The 16,719-nt window shown below is 39.2% G+C and overlaps 3 protein-coding genes across 4 annotated transcripts; 2 read left to right on the top strand and 1 right to left on the bottom strand.

Annotated features, from left to right (window-relative positions):
* The first annotated feature begins 409 nt into the window (after positions 1-409).
* LOC105045695 (uncharacterized) lies at positions 410-3,054 on the top strand. Its single transcript, XM_010924062.4, has one exon. The coding sequence runs from the start codon at positions 1,252-1,254 to the stop codon at positions 2,758-2,760; it is 1,509 nt and encodes a 502-aa protein (XP_010922364.1). The 5' UTR covers positions 410-1,251; the 3' UTR covers positions 2,761-3,054.
* Positions 3,055-4,861: 1,807 nt separating this feature from the next.
* LOC105045696 (heat shock 70 kDa protein 4) lies at positions 4,862-9,273 on the bottom strand. The gene is made up of 2 exons (XM_019850677.3): positions 8,924-9,273; positions 4,862-6,807 (listed from the first exon to the last, which is right to left on the bottom strand). Exons 1-2 carry the CDS (start codon positions 9,132-9,134, stop codon positions 5,072-5,074), a joined length of 1,947 nt encoding a protein of 648 aa, XP_019706236.1. The 5' UTR covers positions 9,135-9,273; the 3' UTR covers positions 4,862-5,071.
* Positions 9,274-12,477: 3,204 nt separating this feature from the next.
* LOC105045697 (pentatricopeptide repeat-containing protein At4g13650) lies at positions 12,478-15,943 on the top strand. 2 transcript variants are annotated; one of them, XM_010924064.4, is made up of 2 exons: positions 13,069-13,208; positions 13,331-15,943. In XM_010924064.4, the coding sequence occupies exon 2, from the start codon at positions 13,334-13,336 to the stop codon at positions 15,788-15,790; it is 2,457 nt and encodes an 818-aa protein (XP_010922366.1). In that variant the 5' UTR covers positions 13,069-13,208; positions 13,331-13,333; the 3' UTR covers positions 15,791-15,943. The 2 variants fall into 2 exon arrangements, with proteins under 2 accessions (XP_010922365.1, XP_010922366.1); XM_010924063.4 differs by having other exon boundaries at positions 12,478-15,943.
* The last annotated feature ends 776 nt before the right edge of the window (positions 15,944-16,719 follow it).

The raw sequence follows: 16,719 nt of genomic DNA, 5'->3' as shown, positions 1-16,719 counted from the left end.
GCCAATTTGAATTTAACATATATTTATATCAATTAGTCATTGTCTCCATTAGATGCCTGGTATCACCATTGGATAGCCCCCGTGGGACTATCCGCCCATTCATAGATTCAATTGATCTAATTTTCAACAATAGATCACAATTATAAAAGAATTGTCAGAGGTCCACCATCAACAGCCACTATGATAAGAGATGCAGGAGGGCTGAGGGGGTGCTCCAATGATAAGAAAGATTGGAGCGAAAGTGAGCTCTTTTTTTTTTTTTTTTTGACTTGACCTTTTGAGCCGTATAATTGAAGGAAGATAAGGGCTGACACCTCATATTAATTTAATTAAATTTTAAACAAAAAACTCACAGGGCGTTACCGTCAAGTAACGGCGATGTGGGCCTGCCTCCTTAAACGGACCAGTTAACGTTCCTCCTCCTCCTTCCCTCTTCTCTATCCAATTTGTTGTTATCTCCGACGGAAACCTAGAATGGGGAAGAATTCGAGTCCTAGCGGTGTCTTCTGGTATCTAAGACGTCATCCGTTGTTTAGGTCCCCTTCTTCTTCCGGTGTTTTTTGATGTTTATATGGATATCTAGGATCTGTCTCTTCGATTCGGTGTTTTGCTCTTGTTTTTGGAGGATTTTGGGATTTTTACGGTGTTAGGTCGACAAAGATCCGATCTTTCTGGTTGTGTTGGATTCCGGGTTTAAAGTGTGTGAAGGATTTCCAAGAAATTAATGATTTTCAGAGGGTTTTGGGGGTTCCGTAGTTGTATGTCGGTAAAAGTCTCATCTTTTTCGTTATCTATTCCGCTTGTTTGATTCCCGGTTCAAGATTTGGTTCCTGGTTTGATAAGGTTCCGGACATATGAGCGGTTTTAGGGTTCTCCTCTCCTTTTTTGGGATTCCTTAGCCGCAGATCGAGAAAGATTCCATCTTTCTTTTCATCCGATCAGTTTTATTTCTAGTCGTACATTTTGTTGGGAATGGTTCGAACAAATCTAGAAATCTAGGGTTTTTGTTCAGAGGAATCCCGTTTAGCGAAGGTTTGTTTTGTTTGGGTTTGGGGGTGTTGGATAAAATCTTGTGATTGATAGGAATTCGTGGGGTGGGATTTATGGAATGGGTCTGTGAATGTTTTCTCTGGGACGCGTTCATTGAATGCGGTGGAATTCGAAACCCACCAGACGGATAGCATTTCAGAAGGAGGTAGAGGAGGAGGAGGAGGCCATTAAAGTGCACAAGGAGATAAGAGAGAGAGAGCCATGGGAGAAGATCTCCTCACCACTCTGTCCATGGAGAACCACCACCCATCCACTCTTCTTTCTATGGATCCCTCCGGCGGCCCGGCCTTGCTTTCCTCCCATGAGGATTTCTCCGACCGCGAGCTGATGATCCAGCGCCCGCCCGACATCAACCTCCCACTTTCCGCCGACCGCTCCCCTCCCCAGCAATCCTGGAGCGATATCTTGGACGTCGGTCTTGGCTCTCAGGTCTATGATACTGAGGCTGTCCTGCACCTCCCCAGGGTTGGTGCAGCTCGCAAGTGTGCCAAGAGAGGCGACAGCATCTGGGGCGCATGGTTCTTCTTCAGCTTCTACTTCAAGCCAGCACTCTCCGAGAAGTCCAAGGCCAAGATAACCCGAGATGGGAATGGTGCCTTAGGCTTTGATAAGTCCGAACTACGGCTTGATGTGTTCTTGGTCCAGCATGACTTGGAGAACATGTACATGTGGGTCTTCAAGGAGAGGCCGGAGAACGCGCTAGGCAAGATGCAGCTGAGGAGCTACATGAACGGGCACACCCGCCTCGGCGAGCCCCGATTCCCATTCAGCGCTGACAAGGGCTTTGTCCGATCCCACCGGATGCAGCGGAAGCAGTACCGTGGGCTATCGAACCCTCAGTGTGTGCATGGTATTGAAGTGGTGAGGTCGCCCAACTTGACAGCGGTCACCGAGGTGGACCGCAAGAAGTGGATGGAGCTGACTGGTAGGGAGCTTAATTTCTCGATCCCACTGGAAGCCAGTGATTTTGGGTCATGGAGGAATCTTCCCAACTCTGAATTTGAGCTCGAAAGGCCTCCTCCTCCTTCAAAGGGCATTTTGCATCCCCACCCAAAGAAATCGCTTAATGGAGCAGGTTTGAACTTGTCATCACAGTCTAATCATTCCAATGGTGATGGGATGGACCTTTCTCCAGTTTGCAGCAAGCGCAGGAAGGATCTCTTTCTGCATGGGATGGATGAGGATTGCAGCTTGCCTGTGAATTCTTATTCGGAGAGAGCCCAAGATATGGACATACACCCGGTTGGGCCGTCATGGTTGAATCACTTTAGCGGTGTGATGAGGCACATCTATGGGCCGGTAACTGCTGCAAAGACGATTTATGAGGATGAACAGGGTTACTTGATAATGGTTAGCCTGCCTTTTGCTGATCAACAGAGTGTGAAGGTTTCTTGGAGGAATAGTCTTACCCATGGGATAGTGAAGATACTCTGTGTCAGTACCGCTCGGATGCCATATGTAAAGAGGCATGATAGAACATTCAAGCTGACCGACCCTTCTCCTGAGCATTGCCCCCCAGGGGAATTCATAAGAGAGATACCGCTTGCCACTCGAATCCCAGAAGATGCTAAGTTGGAAGCATACTATGATGAGACTGGTGCCGTGCTAGAAATAATGGTTCCTAAACATCGTATTGGGCCTGAAGAACATGAAGTTCGTGTGTGCTTGCGCCCCCCTCATCTTGGAGCTAATAATCTTACGTTGACATGAATATGTTGGAATAGTATGTGATGGGTGGTTCCTTTGGCCAATTTCCATTGTTTACTAACTATGCAGCATAAAAGGAAATTTGTGAAATGGAAGCGCATTCTTGCCATATTCAACTCTCCTTTGCAATTTGGTTTGGCTGACTATTCTTGGTGGTTTTTCATGTTTTGTTGGATATTTTTAGAGAGCTGCATGCTTGAATGTCCTGATGAATGCTGAGGTTTGAGAACATCTTTGGGATTCATGTTGAAACTTTTAACATGAGGAATCAAGTTAAATTCGACTTTTCTTTGGTCATCTGGTTGATTGTCTTGTTGGCTTGGTTGTAAACCAGTTTTTGTGGTTCAACGACATATTTGCATGGAAATTAATATACTTTCAGTAAAAACCTGTCATGCTTCTGTTCTGTGTGCAGCAGGAGATTCTTCATTGTGCTTATATACATTCTCAAAGTGATTCTATCCCTATACTCTGTTTATGTTCCTGCTGAATATTTTTGCTTGTGTCAGTTTGAAGCGGACTGGTGATAAAAAGTGTATAGCGAGTTAAAGAGACACTGTCCTCAGTATATGTAAAAGCCTCTTAAATATTTGGATATGTCTAGTAGTTGTTGTAACTTACCATCTGCAGGTTTTTATTTCATATGTAGAATGTCGCATTTTATGATGGGTCACAGCCAGTGCTACTGAATGTCCCCAGAATTTCCTGTAAATTTGTGTTTGTAGCCTCTTTGCCAATCATGTTATGTTCATGTATTCTGCTACTCTCTCCCCGCCCCCGCCCCTTCTTGTTTTCTCAGTTAGTCTTTTACTCCTCTTAAGGCTTTTATTCGATGAATGTATTGGTTTTCTTTTCTTGCCACGTTTGCCCAGTGTTCTTATCTTGACCTGCAATTAAATATTTTCCTGCATTGTTTGTTCTTTCTGATTTCTTAGCACACTGATACTGCTGTCATTGCCTAGACAGTCGCTGATAATGTTGATTTACCTTAGGCTCCTGTGTATGTAGATTTACGGTGGGCCCTCTGTAGATGGAATTTGTGTTGGTTGTTCGTTGGTTGATATATTTAAATTGTTCTCTGTATCAGTGTGGTTGTCGAGGTATAGCAGAATGGTGATTTGTCTTTCATTTTTTTCAGTGTTGCTGGTGCATGCCTATTTCTTGATCATTTTTGTAACTTACCATCCCTGACAGCTTACGGTGACTGTTGCAGGATGACCATTAGTTTGAAATCTACGTGTAATTATGGTACCCTAAACTAAAATTTTATATATATATATATATATATATATATATATATATATATATATATATATATATATATATATATATATATATTCAAATATGAATTTGAATATGAATTCGGATATTATCTATATCTATAAGTTCGAATCAAATTCAGATAGAAAATAATACTATCCATATCCGTACTATAATTTTCAAATTTTATCCAAATCTGATCAAACTCTATTTTTCGAATTTGATCGGATTTAGATAAGATATATACCATCGAATCGAATCAAGTTTACCGTCCCTAAATCTAATATTATATTATAATATATTTATATTATATTTATATTAATATAAATATAATATTTATATTTATATAAAATTTGAATAAAAATATATGATTTATATCTATTAAAAATATAATAAATTTTTTATATAAATTTTTTTAAAAAAATATTCATTCAAACATATACTACTTTATAAAATTTTATTTTTCAAAAATTATTTTTTTTAAAAAAAATTCACGAATCAAATAAACCCCCTTAAGTATGGTATATAGCTCCACTCTCGATAGATTTTCATAGAACCCAAATATCCTCAGAATCTCGGATTTTGCAATTATTCGACCGTTCATCTTCACCAAATTGCAATTTAAAATCAACAATAAATGACATTTGACCTGGCATTCAGGAGTATCTTTGATGATGAGCAGGTCTAGCATAGACCGCCTACATCTAACTCACGCCCAATTCCTAATGGAGATAACATTTTCATAGACAAATTTAAACATGACTGTCAATAGGGGCATTCCGGTCGTATGACCTGTCTCAAACAAGTAAACAAGATGCGAGTTTTCAAGAACAACTTCCCTATATCCATGGAAAGACTAATCCATTATATTCACGGAAAAACTAAGATAATCATCACAGATGCAATGCGCCACCAGAAAAATGGAAACGAAAACTAAAAATTTGGGTGAACTGCAAAGACACCAAACACACCATGCGACCACTAGAGCACCACAACCGAGAAACTGAGAACAGAGGTGAACAAACACCAAACACACATGCTATACTAAAGCATTTTAATCAACTTCCTCAATCTTGGGCCCTGCACCACTGCCACCACCAGCTGCCGGAATGTCCTCATCCATGCCACCAGCCATGTCTGCACCCGCACCCTGGTACATCTTAGCAATGATTGGGTTGCATATGCTCTCCAGCTCCTTCATTTTGTCTTCAAACTCGTCTGCCTCAGCTAGCTGGTTGCCATCCAGCCAATTGATGGCCTGCTCGATAGCATCCTCAATTTTCTTCTTGTCAGCCTGTGGCAACTTGGCGGCAATCTTTTCATCTCTAACAGTGTTTCTCATATTGTAGGCATAGTTCTCCAAGGCATTCTTCGCCTCCACCTTCTTTTTGTGCTCCTCATCCTCAGCCTTGTACTTCTCGGCCTCTTGGACCATCTTCTCGATCTCCTCCTTGCTCAACCTGCCCTTGTCATTGGTGATCGTGATCTTGTTCTTCTGCCCGGTGGTCTTATCCTCAGCGGCCACATTCAAGATGCCATTGGCATCAATATCAAAGCAAACATTGATCTGAGGCACTCCTCTTGGAGCAGGAGGAATGCCGGATAGCTCAAATTTACCAAGAAGGTTGTTGTCCCTCGTCCTGGTTCTCTCACCCTCATATACCTGAATCAAGACACCGGGCTGGTTGTCGGAGTAGGTGGAGAAGACCTGCTCCTTCTTGGTTGGAATGGTAGTGTTCCTTGGAATCAAGACAGTCATCACCCCTCCTGCAGTCTCCAAACCAAGAGAGAGAGGGGTCACATCCAGCAAAAGCAAGTCCTGGACCTTCTCATTGCCCTCACCGCTCAAGATGGCAGCTTGGACAGCAGCGCCATAGGCAACAGCCTCATCAGGGTTGATGCTCTTGCAGAGCTCCTTCCCATTAAAGAAGTCCTGAAGAAGCTGCTGCACCTTGGGAATTCTGGTCGATCCACCGACAAGGACGACATCATGGATACTGCTCTTGTCCATCTTGGCATCTCTCAGGCACTTCTCCACGGGCTCCATGCACTTTCTGAACAGGTCCATGTTGAGCTCCTCAAATCTGGCACGGGTGATGGGGGAGTAGAAATCAATACCCTCATACAGGGAATCAATCTCAATGGTGGTCTGGGCAGTCGAAGAGAGTGTCCTCTTCGCTCTCTCACAAGCTGTCCTCAATCTCCTCAGGGCCCGGGGGTTGCCACTAATGTCCTTCTTGTGCTTCCTCTTGAACTCCTGAACAAAATGGTTGACCATCCGGTTGTCAAAGTCCTCACCACCAAGGTGGGTGTCACCAGCAGTCGCCTTCACCTCAAAGATACCTTCTTCAATGGTGAGAAGAGAGACATCAAAGGTGCCACCACCAAGGTCGAAGATAAGAACATTCTTCTCGCTAGAGCTGCCAGCCTTCTTGTCAAGACCATAGGCAATAGCAGCAGCGGTTGGCTCATTGATAATTCGCATAACATTGAGGCCAGAAATGACACCAGCATCTTTGGTGGCCTGACGCTGGGAGTCGTTGAAGTAGGCAGGGACTGTAACAACTGCGTTCTTAATAGTAGAACCAAGGTAGGCTTCAGCAATCTCTTTCATCTTCATGAGGACCATGGATGAAATCTCCTCTGCAGAGAACTGCTTCTCCTCGCCCTTGTACTGGACCCCAATCATGGGCTTGTCACCAGGGCCTGCAATGACCTTGAATGGCCATAGCTTCATGTCACTCTGGACAGAGGGGTCACTGAATCGTCTGCCAATCAATCTCTTTGCATCTGGGCGCAACCATAAACACAAACAGATCAAAGATTGTCAAGGGTAAACCCCAAAAACACAAAAAGCTAGATGCAAAGTCTTTCAAAAAAGATAAAATAAACACGTCATGACAACAAGTAGCACCAGTTCTCAATAAATCCTAAGAATTTAAAGTGAAAATAAAAATAGCCTATAGAATGATCCAGAAAGACTTTCATGATCGCAATCTTATCATTGAATAGTATTTTGAACTTGAAATCAATAAAATTAAATTTGATCCAGATCATGTCAGTTTGGCTTAGAATTCAGGATTACAATTCAAGCCCCTATATACTTTCTCGATTTATAATTCATCAAATATATATATATTATAAATCTACCTCCATATAAATGGCTTAATTTGTAAATTAAATACCTTCCATTTTTGTTATAAATCCAGAATATCCAACTAAAACACAAATTTATAACACGGTTGGTAGCTCCGAATCTTTATAAAAATAAAAATAAAAAACTTATAATCCACACTATGCATAAAATTTTTTTATTATTTTAATTATTTTTAAAATATATATATAATAGATATTATTAAATTAATAAAATAAAATATTTTTTGAAGAAAAAATTGTATTTCTTGGCACCAGATTATAAGCCAGTCTTTATAAAGATATATACATTAACTATGTATATTATAAATCTAACTCTATATGCATAGTTAAAGATGACAAAATCGATCCGACCCGATAGGACATCCTATCCAAATCCGATCCAATCTTATTTTTCGGATTTGATCGGATTTGAATTCGAATTTGAATAAAACTAAAAATTGAAACAAGGATATAGATAAAGTATGAATAATACTATTTTCTATCCAAATTCGATCCAAATCTATAGATATAGATAATATCCGAATCCAAATCTAAATATATAAATATAAATATATATATATATATATTTATAATTTTATTTTAATAATTTTATTTTAATTAATAATATATATAATTATTTTGATTATTTATATATTTTATATTAAATTATAATTTTATTGTTATATTTGATTCTTATAAATTTAGACTTATAAATTATGTTATATATTGAATTAATAATTTTATTTTGATTGATAATATATATAAAATTATTTTAATTATTTTTTTTTTAAATAAAATATATACGAGATAGATATGAATTGGATACGAAAAAAAAAATTATTCGTGAATATCTCCGGATCCATTGAATATAAAAATAAATATCTCTTTTCTTACTTGATAGAATTTAAATATAAAATATTAAATTTAAATTTAAAAATAAATAATAAAATATACTATTCAAATCCTATCCATTGCCATCTCCTAGCTTAAGTTGTGCACAAAAATATCCTCTATAATCTTTTCATAAATCCCGTATTTCCAAAAAAAAAAACACAAATTTTTGATGCAGTTGATAGCTTCTTATCTTTATAAACACATATCTTTTTACAAATCCCGTTTTTCCAAAGAAAACACAAATTTTTGATGCAGTTGATAGCTTCTTATCTTTATAAACACATATACAATAAAAATGTTACAGATCTCCTAGATATAGATGGAAAACAGGTTCCTTATGCAAAACACGTTAATTAGATATAATAAACAAGTTTCAAGTTATGTAAAAAGTATTCGAAATAGCTTTTAAACTACATAACCCTACGAATAACACGGATCATTCTGCACAAAGCAGATTCGTTAGACTAAAACCTCATGTTACAACGTTGAATCTTTCTGACCAAAAACTAAACACACATCATTTGCTCCGATCCCTATAACAAAATTTTAAAAAAATACAGGATTTTCCCTTCATTAGAAAAATCATATCGAATATCTAAAAGCTGGCAGGCTTTAAATAACGACAAGGTACACCCATAGAATAAAGCAAAAATTAATTTCCCAAACCAACCCACAAATCAAGCAAGTGACCAAAAATTTATTTTTTTTTAAAAAAAAAAACTCCATCGTGACTAGAAAAAAAATATATATATATATATATGAAACATTCAGACATATATATCAAAAAAGACATGAACAAATTTCATCAATATCTCAAACTTACAGAATTTCCATGAATTCCATCGAACGTAGCACTACAAATGCCATAACTACTTACCGAAGACGGTGTTAGTGGGGTTCATAGCGACCTGGTTCTTGGCCGCATCGCCGATGAGCCTCTCGGTGTCGGTGAACGCGACGTAGGACGGGGTGGTGCGGTTCCCTTGGTCATTGGCGATGATCTCCACCCTATCGTGCTGCCATACGCCGACGCATGAATAGGTCGTCCCAAGATCGATCCCGATCGCCGGACCATCGGCCTTCGCCATGGCTTCTCTTTCGCAGATCTAATTGAAGAGAAGAATTACACAAAGAGATCGGAAAAAATAGAGATTAAAAGAGAGTAGAATTGGAGTCCTTGGAACAGAAAGAAGAAGAGGTCTTAAGAAGGTAAGGAATACCGTCAATGTGAGGAAAGGAGAGGTGGAAAGGGCACGCTTTTATTGGATGGGCTCGATTCCGGAAGGTTCGAGCGGGGGAAGCATGGCCGTTGGATTGGTTGGAGATGGACGGTGGATAAAGGGGATTGCCGTGCTCGTAACGCGATCGATGATTCGTACACCTTCTGGGGAATTCCAGAAGCGTCTTGGCTTCCCGTTTTGGGAAGAGTGGGGAAGTCGGCGCGTCTGCCCGGCCACTCCACGTCTGCCACCTTACGATATCCGATTGGGTTGGAATCCTGTCGGTACCTGGCCCCACTACTCCCGATTCTTTTGTTGTGGGTTCAGTTGGACCGGATGGGCCGGAAGGATAAACCGCTTCCTCTCTCCCCCGTCCATTTGGTTTTAAATTCTGAACCTATAGAAGCCCAACACATATCATTTCGGATTCTCTCGAGTTCATCACGCGAACAATCAGGGGCGTTCATATTTTACGCGGTGGAAGCCGCTATATCAAAACCGTTGCAATCGCGGTGGAAGAACTTGATTCTAAACATAGTTATCAAGAAGTAAGCACGTGGATGTATATGCATAGAGAAGATAGAATGGTAAGCTTTATTTCAAGATTCAAAATTTGCGAGGTTTTTTTTTTTTTTTTTTTTTTTCTGAGAACATTAGACAATTGTTTTTTAGTAACAAATTTTTATCAGAATTGAGAAACAAACAAACCAGAGATAACTCTCTAACAACCGTAAAAGAGAAGCAAACAGATGGGAGTCAAAATTAGAAGAGATATGTAAGTTTCTGGATTATCATTGGATCGAGCCCGAGCTACAGATTAAAAATATAAATATATTAATAATATAAATATATTATATATTATTTTAATTATTATTATTATTGTAAAATTTTTATTTTATTTATTGCACATAAAAATCTTCATGAAAAATATGATATGTTTTAAATATAATATTGATTAAGAATCCAAAATTATCAAATATTATATAAATAAAAATTTTAAACCATCCAAATCTCTTGCTACATCTGTCACATGAGGTGTTCATGAAAACTCAAGTTCAACTCCGAGTTGAACATACCGAGTTGATTCAATTATAAAATGAGAGCTACATCGGCACCGTTTTGTGAATCACTGATTTATATCTTTATTTTGATTTTTTTTTTTTTCCGACAGCGTTGGACAAATGCACCTTGCAAAGATGGGAAAAAGAAAAGACTTTATTCAAGCAATGATTTCATTCTTCCTTTCCTGTTTTGGAGGGTGGGGGTGGATGAATGATGATGTATGCATTTTTTTTTTTTTTTTTTTGATAAAGATGATATATGCACTTTACAAGACTAGAGATTATGGGTGATATTTCCGTTTTTGCTCTTGGTTTTGTTCTTCCTTCAACACTTTCACTTCGGGGATGGTAGCAACCAGTAATGCATTAGCTCACTTCAAAGTCGATTTAACTATAATTTGTATAATTAGGTCTCTTACTTAGCATGCTCTTGCTTTGAAGAATCTCCCCAGTCATATCCTAATAAAAATACATCTATGCACTACCCTGAAAGAGGGTCCACAACTCTCCCAGCGCGCCAAGTCTCAGATGCCAAGGAGCACCCATGCATTTTTTTTTCCCCCAAAACCAACTCCACCCATAGCTGGGAGTCGCGAATGCCCAAGCATTGAGGGAAAATAAAAAAAAACTTCGTCGTGCACCACTCCGCCCCTATTCCTCCCCCTCTACTTTCATATGCCATCGCTCCACTCCCCACCTCCGCTCCTTCTCTCATCTAGGTCAGACCTATCGTAGCTCGATCCCATTAACATGGTGAGTAACGGGGGAGGGATACTATTTTTTTCTTCTTTTTTTTATATATATTTTTTGCAGCTTCATACCATAACTAATTTTATATATATTTGATATTTTTAAAAAAAAAATACAGTAACTATACTATGATTTTCATACTAGTTTCTGTCTACGAGTACACATTTATATTAATATTTATAAATTAACTAGCTAAGCCCTTTGCTAGATAGGTTAAATTTATTATTAAATTTATTATTATCCTAAAATTTACTCAATGATCTCATATATATTTTTTAATATTTATTGTGACTAATTTTATTTTGATTATAAAATATTTTTAGATATAATTTGTTATTAAATTACTAATTTAATAATTGACTGTAATTTTATGAGGCGATGCTGCCATCACGAAGATAGTGAAAAATTCTCCTTAATATAACAAGGAGTGTCAAAAGCATCGAAGATAAACAAATTATCGTAATTTTTGAAGAGGATATGAATGAGACGTTGGATCACCATCTTCCATGTCTACTATGACAAGAGTCCAAATATTAAGAGAGATAGAGGGAAAGATGCCAACCGTCATTGCCTAAGCCTTGCTGGATCTTCAAGAAAAGGATCTCGAAGATGAAGGAACGAAATCCTCCAGCAAACCGGTGGCAAGAGATTGAACGGCGGTGATCTCTCGTCAATTCAGTTGAACAAAGAGTGTCATTTTATAAAAAGCACTGTCTTGCATGTGAATGGGATATGTTGTAGGTAGTTTTTTTTTTTTTTGATGAATCTTCCTTCCTTTGCTAATGAATTGTATGCACCGTCTATAAATATATTATTTATTTAAAATAAAAATTTTTATCAGCAAAAGGTCTAATGCACCAATTTCTTATCTTTTTGGTATTTATGTGGTTTTTATTGATTTGATTATGTTTAGAGACTATTTAATATAATTATAGTTTTTATTTATCAATATATTTTTATTATTTATTTTTATTATTTAATTAATTTTGATGCACAGCACGATTGCATGCTAGTTGTGCGTGAATACGAGTATGCTATATATCTCATTTACAAAATTATAGATTCTTTTCTCACAACAAAAAATAACTTCAAGCTATAGTTAGGCAAATATATCTGTCAAATAGATCTGCTAACCTTGGCAAATGAAGAAATTATATTCTACACTGTATGTACCATACGATCATGTCGTAGTCAATCACAATCACTTATTTTTATAAATTTTATTTATTAATGCTTATCTCAATGTATCATTATAGAAATAATTAGCTATGATTACTTATATACACGGCCACATGGTAGATATAAAGCAGAATATAATTTTTCCAACGAATGCGGGCTGGGAGATAGAAACACTATTTTTCACACACACAAAAAAAAAAAAAAAAAACAAAACAAAACAAAAACAAAAACAACCTCAAATTTGGTAACTAGGCGGCTGGTTTAAAAGCGAAGCGCGTTGCCTAATGTCCACACCCAGTCGATCATATTTCTACTCCGGTTCCATTGTCCCACTGCCTCGCCGCCGCCCGTTAGCCGAGCTCTTGCGCTCCTTCTTTTCAACGAGGTGTTTGATGAATTCTCGCACCACGCGCGCCGCGCCAAATAAACGACGAGCTGGCTAGGTGGTGCAACAAGATCCCAGCGCTCCAACCCAAGGCTACCACCCCTTCCCCTCTTCTTCTCTGCCTCCAAAACCTCTCCACGCTCTCATGTCCGCCCGCAGAACCCGCTCCGAATGGGGTCCTTCTTCTCTCCGACCACCCAAACCCCGAGGTCTCCCTCTTCCTCCAAAAAGGCTTTGCAGAGATCTCCAACGCTCTCACTGGGAGGGCAATCCACTGCCTTTCTCTCCGGCGCTCCATCTACCTCAGCCTCTTCCACTACAACACCCTCATCAACATGTATTTCAGGTTCGGCCGCTTGGAGACCGCTCTTAAAGTGTTCGATCACATGCCTCAGAGAAACGATGCCTCTTGGAATACAGCAATTTCTGGCTGCGTTAGAGTGGGTTCCTTTGCTAAAGCTGTTGAATTGTTCCGAGAGATGAGGGAAGATGGCATCGAGCCCAACAAGTTTGTGCTTGCAAGCCTCCTGACTGCCTGTAACCGGTGGGCAGAGATGGTTGGAAAAGGTATCGAAATCCATGCTTTTGTTTTGAAAATTGGGATGATGAGTAACGTATATGTTGGAACTGCACTGTTGCATTTGTATGGCGGTTACGGATTCTTGTCTGATGCTCAGAGACTCTTTCAGGACATGCCCGAGAGGAATGTTGTCTCCTGGACTGCCTTGATGGTGAGCGTTTCCACAAATGGGTATCCACAGGAGGCCCTCAAGGCTTATTGGCGGATGAGGAGGGAAGGAGTGGTTTGCAATCAAAACTCTTTTACAACAGCAATTAGTTCTTGTGGGTTGCTTGAGGATGAGAAGTTGAGCCTTCAAGTTATTGCCCATGTCGTGGTTACTGGATTCGAGACTGATGTTTCGGTGGCAAACTCTCTGATAACATTGTTTGGGAATCTCGGGAGGATAGGTGATGCTGAATGCATCTTTAACCATATGGAACAAAAGGACACGATATCATGGAATTCGATGATATCAGCATATTCACGTGAGGGAATGCACAAGGAGTCATTGCAGTTGTTTTCAGGCATGCGTCATGGTAATATCAAGCCAGATACCACCACTTTCTCCAGTTTAATAACAGCATGTAGCTGTTTGGATCATCTGAAGTGGGGAAAGGGACTTCATGCCCTAAGTGTTAAAGATGGTCTTGATTTATTTGTTTCTGCGGCCAATGCCCTTGTGAATATGTACTCCACGACAGGGAAGTATGAAGAGGCAGAGGTGTTGTTTCATGACATGCCCAAAAGAGATCTGATTTCATGGAACTCTATGATATCTTCCTATGTCCAGAGCGGGCAATGCACAGATGCCTTGAAGCTTGTAGCTCAACAGATTCAAACAGAGAAAGAAATAAATCATGTGACATTTGCTAATGCACTTGCTGCATGTTCGAGTCCCAAGGCTCTGTTGGATGGCAAGACTGTTCATGCCCTTACAATTCACATTGGTCTCCAAGAGAACTTGTTGGTGGGTAATGCTTTAATCACCATGTATGGGAAATGCAATGCTATGAGAGAAGCTGGGTTGGTGTTTCAAACAATGCCTGATCATGATGTTGTTACATTCAACGCACTCATAGGTGGACATGCAGAGAACGAAGAGCAAAGGGAGGCAGTGCTGGTATATAATTGGATGAGAGAAGCTGGAATAACAGCAAATTACATCACCATGGTGAACATCCTTGGTGCTTGCTTCACTCCAAATGACCTACTGAAATATGGAAAGCCGCTTCATGCACATGTAGTATCCACTGGATTTGAATCAGATGAGTATGTAAAGAATTCTCTGATCACAATGTATGCCAAGTGTGATGATTTGGATTCCAGTGCATATATCTTTGATGGCTTGGGCAACAAAACTGCAGTTTCATGGAATGCTATGATTGCTTCAAAAGCACGCCATGGACATGGAGAGGATGCTTTAAAGCTCTTTATGGAAATGCAGCATGTTGGAATTGCTTTAGATCAGTTCAGTCTCACTAGCGGCCTTGCAGCTAGCACAAGTTTGGCATCACTTGAGGAAGGACAGCAACTTCACTGTCTGACTACTAAACTTGGATTTGATTCGGACATTCATGTGATAAATGCTGCAATGGATATGTATGGGAAATGTGGAAAGATGGATGATATGTTGAAATTACTCCCTGAGCCTACTGAACGATCCCAGCAATCATGGAATATTTTAATATCAGGGCATGCAAGACATGGTTCCTTTGGGAAGGCTGAAGATATGTTTAAACAGATGCTTTCAGTAGGACGGAAACCTGATTATGTTACCCTTGTTTCTCTTCTGTCTGCTTGCAATCATGCGGGCCTAGTAGACAAAGGCATTGGTTACTACAATGCAATGACTTCAAAGTTTGGTATCTCCCCAAGAATAGAGCACTGTGTCTGTATGGTTGATCTACTTGGACGTTCAGGGAGGCTTGTTGAAGCAGAAAGGTTTATTGAAAACATGCCTGTATCACCAAATGATCTAATTTGGCGTAGTTTGCTATCTTCCAGTCGAACTTACAGAAATTTGGATATTGGTAGGAAAGCTGCCCAACGTCTTCTTGAGTTGGACCCCTTAGATGACTCAGCTTATGTTCTTTTATCAAATGTATATGCTACCAATGGAAGGTGGGAAGATGTAGACAAATTGAGAATGCATATGAAGTCAATCAATTTGAAAAAGAGACCAGCTTGCAGTTGGATTAAGGTGAAGAATGAAGTGAATTCCTTTGGCATCGGGGACAAGAGTCACCCACAGGCATTGCGGATCTATTCAAAGTTGGAAGAGATTTTGCAAATGGTTAAACAAGTGGGTTATGTTGCTGATACCTCCTTCGCATTGCACGACACAGACGAAGAACAGAAAGAGCATAACCTTTGGAGCCACAGTGAGAAGCTTGCTCTGGCATTTGGGCTGCTGAATGTGCCAGAAGGATCTACCATAAGGGTATTTAAGAATCTTCGAGTTTGTGGGGATTGCCATATGGTTTACAAATTGGTTAGCAAGGCTGTTGATCGGGAAATAGTGCTGCGGGATGCATACAGGTTCCACCATTTTACAGGTGGAGAGTGTTCTTGCTCAGATTATTGGTAGTGATATATTGAGAAAAATAATTGTTCGAAATTCTCAGTTGTGCAGTCTGTTTTTGAACCGTATCCTCAAGGCGACACTCCTGCTGCTGAGTTATTTATCGATTATTTGTTTTAATTTATTATTTTGAGAATAGATTAAATTTGATATTCTGCATTTTTCTGAATCTGCTCTGTGTTCCTGAAGTTTTGCTTTTATTGAGAAATTGCCTCGGGGTCCTTTTTTCTTTTTGGGTATCAATTGCCTCAAGGTCTTTATTAGTCTTTCATTGTGCATCGCATGGCAGAACTGAGTTCTCTTATCAGATCCAAGACCTTCTATGAGAAGCCAAGCTCTCACTTATGAAGTGATAGCTTTTGAATCCAAGTCCCTGGAGTTTGCTAAATTTAGTGTCTTCCAAACCAAGAAAGCTGCAAGCCGAGCAAACTAACATAGATTCGCTGCTTTTGTGATTTGAAATCAAACCATTTGTTAGTTGGTCTGTCGTAAATAACTTGAGTTGGGTGAGTTTTGCTGAGAACAATACTGAGAAACAATTGGAAAAGGATTTTGTCTATGGACTATTGTAATACAACAATACTTAATTTCGAGCTTTAATCCCAAACTATTGGGGCTCTGTAACATGAATCATTTTCGTTGCTTCGTCTCAACTATTCTTACACTTAAATCGCGCACCACTGTAAGCAATGTATCATTACATTCATATGAATCGTACTTAATAGGATTTGGGCTAGAATGGATTATGCCCCATTCTATTCCCTTTAGGAAAAGTAATCTCAGTTTATGAGGTAGGCTTCCCGCATGATTGCATGGGAGGCCTGTTAATTAGAAATTATTTAGTTCTTCTGGAAAGATAGCACGATGTGCTCCCTTTGTTTGTCCACGACTTCATCAAATCCAACACTAAGAGATAATGTTTTTTTTTTTTTTTT

The sequence above is a fragment of the Elaeis guineensis genome, chromosome 5 (genome assembly GCF_000442705.2).
Source record: "Elaeis guineensis isolate ETL-2024a chromosome 5, EG11, whole genome shotgun sequence".
In the NCBI taxonomy this organism is placed as follows: Eukaryota; Viridiplantae; Streptophyta; class Magnoliopsida; order Arecales; family Arecaceae; genus Elaeis; species Elaeis guineensis.
Note: the sequence above shows the minus strand (reverse complement) of the source record. Positions and strands in the feature narration are given on the sequence as shown.

Excerpts from the sequence above, each read along its gene's own strand:
- LOC105045695 (XM_010924062.4), top strand. The coding sequence starts at position 1,252 with ATGGGAGAAGATCTCCTCACCACTCTGTCCATGGAGAACCACCACCCA.
- LOC105045697 (XM_010924063.4), top strand. The coding sequence starts at position 12,977 with ATGTATTTCAGGTTCGGCCGCTTGGAGACCGCTCTTAAAGTGTTCGAT.
- LOC105045696 (XM_019850677.3), bottom strand. The coding sequence starts at position 9,134 with ATGGCGAAGGCCGATGGTCCGGCGATCGGGATCGATCTTGGGACGACC. Across the intron at positions 6,808-8,923 it reads CCCCACTAACACCGTCTTCG|ATGCAAAGAGATTGATTGGC; the intron begins GTAAGTAGTTAT and ends GGTTGCGCCCAG.